This window comes from Merops nubicus, unplaced genomic scaffold (genome assembly GCF_000691845.1).
Source record: "Merops nubicus isolate BGI_N331 unplaced genomic scaffold, ASM69184v1 scaffold29948, whole genome shotgun sequence".
NCBI classification, from domain to species: domain Eukaryota; kingdom Metazoa; phylum Chordata; class Aves; order Coraciiformes; family Meropidae; genus Merops; species Merops nubicus.
In genome coordinates this window covers 1-10,637 of record NW_008628189.1, presented here as the reverse complement: position 1 = coordinate 10,637, position 10,637 = coordinate 1, and the positions used below count along the sequence as shown (strand labels likewise).

Below are 10,637 nucleotides of genomic sequence, written 5' to 3'. Positions count from 1 at the left end.
CCCCAGCGGTCTGGCCGCGGTTGTCCCTGCGGAAGTGCACCCGCCGCGCTGCTCCCGAACCCTCCCTTGCCCACATGGGCCGCTGGCCGGAGCGCAGGGTACCGGGCCTCGAGACAACCTGCCGCCCCTTCCAGTCCTGCGTTCTGGTCGAGGTCGACTGGCACCCAGTTTAACGTTTCTCAGACATTTAGTATCACATTCTGTGGTTCCAGAAATAGCGAATGAGTTCAGGGGTGCACATTAAACAATATACAGATGTGGGGGTGCTGGTTGGTGAAAAGCTCAACGTGAGCCAACAGGGTGCGAGTGCAGCCCAGAAAGCCAGAAAAGTGCATCCTGCGTGGCCAGCAGGGCGAGCGAGATGATTCTCCCCCTCTACTCTCCTCTTGCAAGACCCCACCTGGAGTACTGTATACAGCTCTGGAGCCCCCAGCACAAGAAGGATGTGAACCTCTTGGAGTAGGTCCAGAGGAGGGCCATGAAGATGAAACTTCAGAGAGGGCTGGAACAGCTCTCATACAACAACAGGCTGAGAGAGTAGGGGTTGGATCCACAAATACCTTATTGCAGCATTCCAGGATCTGAAGGGGGCCTACAAGAAAGCTGGGGAGGGACTTTCTACAAGGGCTTGTAGTGACAGGATGAGGGGTAATGGGTTCAAACAAGAAGAGGGTATATTTAGATTAGATTTAATGAAGAAGTTCTTCACTGTGAGGGTGGTGCGACACTGGAACAGGTTGCCCAGGGAAGTCGTGGATGCTCCATCACTGGAGGTGTTCAAGTTCAGGTTGGGTAGGACCTTGCACAACCAGGCCTAGCGTGAGGTGTCCCTGCCCATGGCAGGGAGTTTGGAACAAGGTCTCTTCCAACACAGAGCATTCTATGATTCCGTGATACAGAAGTGTTTTGGGTATATTTTGTGCTAACACACTGAGTAGAAATACTGAACAGTCACCTCTGGTAATGCTTACCAGTTATTACTGGGCTTGGTTTGTCACTTGCTTTTGTGCCTACCCTGCCTTGTGATTTAAATACTTTATGTCAGACCTCGGTGCAAACATCTTTAACTGAGTCGCAGTGAGCTGTTCGGGGGCACCAGTTCAATTCCCATTCTGCAGAGCAGAGAATAGAGAGAAGTTGCATGGAAAGATCACGTCTGTGTGAGAGTTCACAGCTTTAAATCCTTTGCCTCCACCAAGCCAGTGCATCACTTCTGTTTTAAATATTTAAAATCAGATGCTATGAAAAAATGGAAAACCAGTCACAATATTTGTAATCAGTGCTGTTTGGGTTTTCCCCAGATAACTTTGTAATCTAAGTTATTACAGCATTTCTGACAAGTGGTTTTAAACAAACAAAAACAAATCACCTGAATTTGTGAAGTGTTCAAGATACAATGTATTTTTTCATTTCGTTTCCTTCTCCCTCCTAATCCTAAAGCCAGCTGAAGAGAATGTTTTGCTACAAAGAGATAAATTTTGGGCTGTGACAGTTTGTAAAAAGCAACATATTTGAAACATTTTTAGAGAACTCGAAATAACTTGGACATGAATCCATACTTTCACTTGAGTGTAGTCCCATACCTGCGAAGACTTAATTTTTTTTTTTTAAAAAAAAAGAAGTCCGAAGCTTGAAATCTGATTAGAAAGGATTCTGCAGAATGCTTGAGAGGAAGAAGAGCGTTTCTTCAAAAAATGTGAACTGAAATTACCCATCCTATGTACTGGTTGTGTTGTTTGCCACAAATACATTCTGTGTTTGTCACAGAATTCGCATTACTATGAAAATAGTACCTGGAAGAATACTTTTTCATTAATATTTTAAATTCAAGGTTAATCCCTTTTGATAGGAATAGTAAATATATTTCACAAATTTTAATTGGATTTTTTTAAACAAAACTATCTTTAAGTTACAGTTTGCTTAGAGCTGTAATTTCATAAGTATACACTGAATTTTTAGGCATTTTTCTCTAAGCACGCTGTAACATATGTTTTTTGTAGACTTGAACTCCAAGTAGTTTCTCATGGATGAAAAAAAATATGAATTTGAATCATCTTCTGGCCACAACAGCTATTTGTAACAAAATAGTGAGGGTTCCTGAAATCCTAAACAGTTGCCCCTTCAGTCTAACAGATGTTCTGCCACGAGCTGGTAGCGCACACGTGGTTTGTTCTGTATGGCCAGATAAGGTTTGTGTGGCCTTGACTATCAGTGATCCGCAGGGCTAGTGTGGAAGAACAAGCTGGTCAGATTATTTACTTTCCATGTGTACTGAAACTTACATTTCTTCATCATCCTGTCACCTCTGCCAGCTGGGAACTTTTGTCAAACAGTAAGGAAGTTTCATTTTGTAACTGTGTGCAGCAGGTTGGTTTTGAGGCAAGAGGAGGAACAGTTGTCCTTGCACACCAGCTGGCTAAAGAACAGCTTTGTTTGATCACATGCTTCACATTCTGACTTGAACACCCTTTGTGTTTCAGTCTCCAAGCCAGCACCTTACTGGGAAGGGACAGCAGTCATTAATGGAGAGTTTAAAGAGCTGAAATTAACTGATTATGAAGGAAAATACCTCGTCTTCTTCTTCTATCCTCTTGACTTGTAAGTAAGGCCACTGTAGACATACAAAGACTGAGTGCTGCTACACTAGACTCGTAACACTGTTATTTTTTCTCTTTTTTTGGGGTCTTGGCTTTTTGTTTGGTCAGGGCTTGGGGAAGAAGAAGGGAGTGACAGAAGAATAAATATTCTTTGCACTTGTGTTCTCATCATGCATTGCTAAAATTGGAATACCATCTTTGCCCTGATAAGTGTGTATGCTGATATGTGTCTCCACAAAAAAAAAAAAAAAAAAAAAAAAAAAAAAAAAAAAAAAACCACAGCCTTTCAGTCTGTAGTACCCAGTCAGGCACCCTTTACATTCTGTAGGATGCTGTAAGTCATTGCTGCAAGTAGAAGACAACATCCCATCTACATTCTCTAGAGCATGTGTAGTGTATCTAAGAGATGGCCTTTTTCCCTTTAAGCTCACCCTATAACATCCTAAGAGCCCTTAATGTCACCCTCCTGTATTTGGAATGCAGTAACTTCACTGGCTGAGTGAAAACATCTCTGCTTTCTACCAGACAATCCCATTCCTTTCCCCCAAAGGAAGAAAAGAGCACAGAAGTGCATAACTACTTTAATGTTGTAAAGGAAATAACATGGCTCTTGGCCCTTAGCTACAAGGCCCTAGAAATTGTGATCTTTACCACTTTGTTTCTTCTGTAGTGGAAAAAGTTCAAGTCAAAACATTCAAAATTTGCAGATATGCACGGTAATGAGTTATAGTATGTTCCTCTCAAAAAAAATGGCTTGTTGTGCTTAAATTCAGCTACTTAATATTCATGAAGTCTAAAAGAAAGTAACTGTAAAATTACTTGTATCCAGACTGTAATTTTATCTGTAGGTTTATAATCTTCTCCAGTGATAAACCAATTGTTTATTAAACTGAGCTAGAGTATGAGGCTGCAAGATTTGTCAGGCAGCATTTCAGTTAAATATTGAAGAAGCAATAAAAAATAAGTGAAAGCTGAAACAATATATGGTAAATCCATAATTTTCAGTTAAACAGAGAACTTACTGGATGTTTCATGACTTTATCTTTGTCTTAAATTATCTAGTACTTTCGTATGTCCAACTGAGATAATCGCCTTCAGTGACAGAATTGAAGAATTCAGAGCAATAAATGCTGAAGTAGTGGCGTGTTCTGTAGACTCAAAGTTCACTCACTTAGCATGGTATGTATCTTACCCTTGTTTTCTCTAAAAATTATTCATCTTAGCTGAAGAACTGTATCCCCAGATTTTTAGCCTATGTAGGTATATCGTGTGTAAAAGTGTGATGCTATTGATACAAGTTTTTAAAATATCTTTCAGTGTAAAAAATTTTTAATCCTAGTCTTTGAAAGTACCTTTATCTCTGAAGCTTGTTCAGTATGTTTTGCTTGAGACATATCATGTCTCAGTCCAAAAAAAATACTTCAAATACAAAAAAAAGTAGTAAGGATGCAAGTATCTGCAAATGCCTCACACTGTCCCAATTCATGAGCAGACTGGAATAAAGCAAATAAGCCTGATAAGAAGGAGGTTGTTATTAACAGATGTGGCCAAAAACTGCAAAAGATCTACTGAACATTTTGCTTGAACCATAAATAGCATTTATCTCCCTTAGGTGCAGAACAAAAAAAAAAGGTCACGTGCACTAAGTCCTTCTGTCTGTGCTGGTCTGGTTTGTGACTTTTTTGTAGGGAATCTAAATCTTTCTGAGAAATACATCTGTACCTCATTTCTTTCAAAGGATTAATACTCCTCGAAAGCAAGGAGGACTTGGGCCTATGAAGATTCCACTTCTTTCAGATATAACACACCAAATTTCAAAGGATTATGGGGTGTACCTGGAAGACCAAGGGCATGCACTTAGGTATTTCATTTAGTTACAGTTGTTTGGGTTTTTTGATGGGGTAGTGCTTACTGCTTTATATCTAAAGAAGCATTTGAATTTTTTCTTTTGAAAGCAATTTGAGGATTCATGCCAAGGGACAAGATAAATACATTGAAGAGCACAAAAACCAAAATAGCCGTAATGAGTCAGAACAGGGGTAGAAGTTAATATCCTGTTTAACAGCAGTCATCAGCAGATACCTAGGCTATGGCAAACATACAGAATTCCCCCGAATTTCAGTTACTTAGGGACCTCCCAAGTCCAGGTGGAATCAAGACTAGGGATGACTAATGGCCTCCAGAGATACGTCTTTCATAAACTTGATCAGCTGCTTTAGGGATCCCTGTAACATCATAGCACCTGCAATGTCCTCTGACAGGGCCTGTCAAAGCCTAGTTTTACATTCTGTAGAGAACTATCCTTTGTTTTTAGCTCATCTCATCAGATAGCTCAGGTGTAGAATAGTAGTTAGTGGTGTTCTGAGGCAGTGGGTGTTTGCAGAGATCAAATTCCTCCCATCCAGCAGATATAAGAGATGTGTGTGTAAGCACAACACTGTAGTTAGTTCTGTTTCCTAACACGTGTAAAAATAATGTTTTCACAGAGGCCTTTTCATTGTTGATGATAAGAGAATCCTTCGACAGATCACAATGAATGACCTTCCTGTTGGGAGATCAGTGGATGAAACACTTCGTTTAGTGCAAGCATTCCAGTACACGGACAAACATGGAGAAGGTGATCTTTGAAATACTTTCACATTGAAGATTGTTTTACTGAGACTGGAAGGTGTATTTGTAGCTTATTGGAAGCATTAGAGACTAGCCTCGTGTAGTGAATGAAGTTGTTTGATTGCGCTGCTACAAGATTCCATGGTCCCAGGGCCTCCATAGGTTGTTTCTAGAGTAGTAATTCACATTCTCTTCACATCCTTGAGAATGCAGAGCATAAAGCATCCCTTGGTCTGAGTTAAGGCGTTATGTACCTTCTGTCACATAAATCTGTACAAAATAGGAGGCTGTGAAGAATCGGGCCATAAATATTTCAGAACATTTTTGCATACTAAAATAATTGAGATGCAGGCTGTCCTTGTCCTGTGTCCTTCACTGAAGATCTGTGAGAAGTGACTGAGAATGCGTCATGCCAAGATAGATGGTGATACTGTGATAATGAGCCCACCGTTACTTGTGTTCGCCTCACAAGTGCTGTGTGACCATCTTCCCCTGACAAAGAGGCTTTCACTGGCTTCAGATCATTACTTTTGTCTCTAGAATTCATATTCCTCCAGTTCAAGCACATTTCTTTAAATAGTGTGTTTAAAGAAACACATTCATTTATTTAAAGATTGGTTTAAATGTTAATACACGCGTTCAGCAGCTTAACTTCCATTTCAACTCAATTTTACCTGGCATTTGAAAGTACCTCTTTCTGGAGCTACAAATCATTTTATTACTCTTTGTTGCACTGATTTAAAAAGATAACTGCTGGTACTTAGGCTGTGCACATTTGGCTGTGGAAACGCAGCCCCATTCAGTTACAGAGCTGTCTTGCAGAACAGTGATCTGCAGGGTGTTTGCAGAGTGCCATATTTTTTCCACCTTTTGCATGAGTGCTGAGGAGAGCCTCCCTCACTGCCCCATTGGATTCTTCGTGCAGAATAGGAAAAAAAGTTTAATAGTTGCAGATATTTACATGTGACACTTGTGTGCTAACTTCAAGTTCAGGAAGAGAATATTAAGTGCACAATAGTAAGTGTCTATAAAAAAACACTTTTGCTAACTTTGTCCTTTTTTTTTTTTACCCCAGTTTGCCCCGCTGGTTGGAAACCTGGCAGTGAAACAGTAAGTCACTGTTTGTTTTAGTAGTATATGCATTTAAATATAAAAACACCTCATTTTTTCCACTAAAGCCAAATCCAGAATCTTTGCAACTTTCAGTGAGTTGATATGAGTAAAGGCACATATTATGGTTACAGCTTTTGGGTTACTAGTGATTTCATTAGGAGCTCATTTCCCTCACACTAGACATACTCCAGGTGTTTCAGATTCCCCATGCATGAACAAAACTCTCTTGAGCAGCAGCGAGTTTGTGATCAGGGACTTTTTTTCCTGTTAACACCTGGTGAGAGGAAGTTGGAAACTCTTGAGTTTGTTCTATCTTTTTGGTTATTTGTCCATAGAAGTTCTTGGCTCTGTCCAGTTCTGTGGATCCTGGGCACTACCCAAAAAAGAGAAAGATAAAAGTTCTCAGGTATCTGCTGTGCTGTCTGACAGAGCCAGTGCCCTACTACCAGAACTCCAGCAGAGAGCACTGCTCTGCTGCACAACAGCTCTTCCCCTGCTCCCACTCCCTCCATGTGACTACAAGCAGGAGAGCTAGGGTTCAGATCAACACTTGCTTGTGTTCTCTGGGCTTGGGTCCAGCCTCAGCAGAACAATGAAACTTTCACTAGAGGTCTGAGCTGCCTAGTTCAGATGAGATCACTGTCATTTATTTGAGCATGTGGCTTTCTTCCGAACCATCTGGTGATGACAGAGTGTTGTTGTTTAAGAGCTGTCTCAAAAAAAAAAAAAACAGATCCCAGCAGCCTCTAAGCAGAGTAGTGAGCACTGTAATTGATAATAAAAACAGTGGAATGTTCAACCGTATTTCTTTGCTGGATGTGAAAACTTCCCAGGGTGACTGGAGTGAGGGGTCAACCTTCTTTCAAGCTAGCAGAGGAGTATCTTAGTGGGGGAAGCAGACTATTAAGACTAAAATGAAAGAAGCCTGGCTGGCCTACCAGACATGTTTTGAAAAGTTCTGCCCTCCATACCCACGGATCATCTAAATAATACATATTTTCAAAAAAAGTGTCTTAAAATGCTGCAATTAACAGCCCCTAAAATGCTGCAATTAACAGCCCCTATACCACAAATTTAAAGACAAAAAAAAAAAAAACACAACATATAAGCATTCTCTTTCTCTTCTGTGGAGAAGATGTAGGTAATTTAAATTCGGGGTAGTTCAAAAGCCCTTCTGGAAAATGCAGCCATGCTTTCTAAATGTGTTTGATTTAATTAGATCAAACCAGAGGAAGCCATGAGAGTGTGGTGGCCAAGGGAAGAACTGTACGTAAATTCCAAGACTCTTGATTACAGATGTTAATTTATTAAAATATCTTGCTTTTGGGACAAGCAGCATAGATGTATGTGCTCCCAGCTGTGAAAATTCTTCCGTTGGTAGGCTGCACTCTCTCTTCCCCCAGCTAGTTACATCTTTCAGCTACTGCTGTTAGGTACCTTTACAAATAAATGGTAATCAAGTATCAAGTCAGCTGAAAAATTAATCCTCAGTGTTGTTTCTGGGTTGGGCATAGCATCATGTTAGTAAATACAATGTTGTTCTTGTTTTCTAGTTAGTTGTGTTTGTGTGGTTTTTGACAAATGTTCCCATTTTCTTTCTTGCACAGATAATTCCAGATCCAGCTGGAAAACTGAAGTATTTTGATAAGCTAAATTGAGGCCCGCTTCTGTTGAGTTACACAGCTCACATTCAATTTGGTTTTTGCCAATAAAATTTCATTAATTTTGTTACTTTTGAGTTTGACCAATATGTAACTGCAGTAGAACATTAAGTCTAACCTGTGTGAAGCATGAGTACCTCATTAGTTATCAGAGAATATTCTTATGGAAGACATGTTTTCCCTGTAAGTCTTGTTTAGATTTCCTCTAGGAAACAGGGAAACCTAAGGATAGAAGATGACATCCCTGAATAGAATAATAATATTGGAAACTTGACAGGGGGCAGGGAGAGAGGAGAAACACTGAAGTCTGTGGGATCTGCAGGCATGCAAGACAGATTTTGAGTTGATGATCTGGCTTACCACTACCTACTAAAGCTACTGCCTTCCCCTTGCTCTGCTATGGAGAACTTGGTTTCAGTGGCCCCTGTGATAACATGGGTCACTTAATGGCATCAGCTAATTTTTTTACTACCCTCCATCAAGTAACAGCCTGATGAGATCTCTAAGCAGTACAGAGCTTTCTTGGGTGGTTGTTCCCTCGGCTGCAGGAACAGGCCAAGGAAGACAGAGAGGAGGACTATGGAGTAGCAATACATGAGCAGAGTAAATAAAGCCCATGAAAGTCTAAGATCCTGTTCAAACCTGGCATTTCCTGGCAGAATCACACTCTGACTTTCATACACACCTTGACTGACCTCTCAAGCTGTTAAAGGGAAGCTTTATATGGTGGCGAGGTCTGAAGGTGAAAGCCACCTCTCCAAACTGGATGGATCGAGCTGGGGTAGGAACATCTGTGACCTCTCCCTCTTTGGGACAGGAACTCTGCCAAGCCTACCTCACTGAACACCACCCCCAGATGCTCTGGGGAACTTCTGCCTCCCAGGCAGCCAGGCTTGCATCACCTGTGGTGCAGAGCCCTGGCATTAGCCTCCTTGTGATGCCTGCAAGAAGAAACTCACTTTCAGCAGCATTTAATTCTGGAGGTGACCCCCTCATAGGCTCCCCAAAAGCCTGGCTGACCCAGTGGATCACACCTGAATGTGCAGCAGCAGTTACTAGATAGAGAAGTGATGCTGTGAGCAGGGACCAGAACCTGTACCGCTGTCCTGAGTGCCCCAAGCACCACTCCCCAGAGCCACGCCCCCCTCCACCAGAAATCTCCCATTTCTGCTACACAACAGAATATAAAAAAGTAAGGAGCAGCAAGTGCCCAGAAGTGGCTCCAGCCCTGCAGGGACAAGGGTCCCCTGTCATAAGGGCAAATGCTCCAATGGATTTCCTATGCAGGTATTATCATCCAGCTACACCTTCCACAAAAGAAGTCCCTGCTTTCTCTTTCATGAAAGTTGAATATTTACCCTGTTATTTTCCTGTTAGCTAGTGCCTAGTCTGTAAAGAAATAATCCCTCCTACCCCTAGTTAAAAGTGCATTCAGAGGAGGACCAGCCACCAAACAAGTCTGCCACCAGGCAAAGGCTGGGCTGAACGTGCAGAAAAAACAGTTAAGCATGTAATAAGTTTATAGAGTGGGTTTCCAAATTAAACCCCTCAACTCGGTAGCCTGTGCTGCACCAGCTCAGCAAGCTTCTTCCCAGAACACTGTACACCATGACATGGCTGCAAAGGCACTGTGAGTATCTGAAGAAGGGCTACCAGAAGCTGATAGGAAGTTGGAGTAAATAATTTCAATATTTCATTTTTTAAACACAGAAAAACATTTAAAGCACAGCACTTTCTTGGGCACTGAGGTCAGCCAATCCCACAGAAATCTCCTTTTATACCACCACTGAGAGGGTTAGGGGAGGCAATCCAGCTACCACACTTCTCCTCCTCCTCACTGTGTCCCCAGACACCTTTACTTCTACCTTCACTAGAGAGCCACAGCCAAATACACAGATTCACTATAAATATTTCCTACCAATACATTTAGGCTCGCATGGTAATGGTTAAGTCACAGCTGTGACAGGTTGGTCATTAAGTCACAACACAAACTCAACATTAATTACAATGTTAAAATACTTTAATTCTGAATGTGAGATCTGAGAACAATTTTACCCTGCACACACAAAGGTGCACAGCAACATGCATAAACAATACCCTCCAAAAAAGATACATTTAGCCTGTTATCAGAGAAGGTGGCAATTTGGAGTTACCCTCTTGAGTAAAAAATGTGAACACATTCATAGAATCATAGCATCGTTCTGGTTGGAAAAGACCTTTGAGATCATCAACTCCAGCCGCTAACCCAGCACTGCCAGGTCACCACTAAACCATGTCCCTAAGCTCCACGTCTACCTCCAGGGATGGTGACTCCATCCTTGTTCTCTAGACCCTTCATCAGCTTCATTGCCCTTCTTTGGACACATTCCAGCAATGTTTCTATGTATTCTAATGTATTTCTGGTTTGTTTTTGTTACTATATATATTTTATACCTTTTACATACCTAAATACACACACATACACATTCTGTATGACTGTATACAGATTTCAGTAATTACTGTGATTGTGGTATATGATTGTTATCACAAACTTTGAAAACATCCCAGTTCTTCTAAGAATCTTTATTCGTGGGATTAATTTTCTTCACTGTCCAGAAGTTCTGATGTCACACCTGGTTCCCTGCTCTATTACCTTGTTGTGGTTTGAGGCTTGGAA

At 41.2% G+C, this 10,637-nt stretch overlaps 1 protein-coding gene across 1 annotated transcript; it reads left to right on the top strand.

Moving 5' to 3' along the window:
* Positions 1-2,480: 2,480 nt before the first annotated feature.
* PRDX4 (peroxiredoxin 4) lies at positions 2,481-8,048 on the top strand (the record flags this gene model as incomplete). The annotated part of the gene is made up of 6 exons (XM_008946592.1): positions 2,481-2,598; positions 3,660-3,776; positions 4,336-4,458; positions 5,084-5,214; positions 6,283-6,317; positions 7,928-8,048. Coding segments are annotated over 6 exons (575 nt in total), but the record flags the coding sequence as incomplete, so codon positions are not given.
* Positions 8,049-10,637: the final 2,589 nt, after the last annotated feature.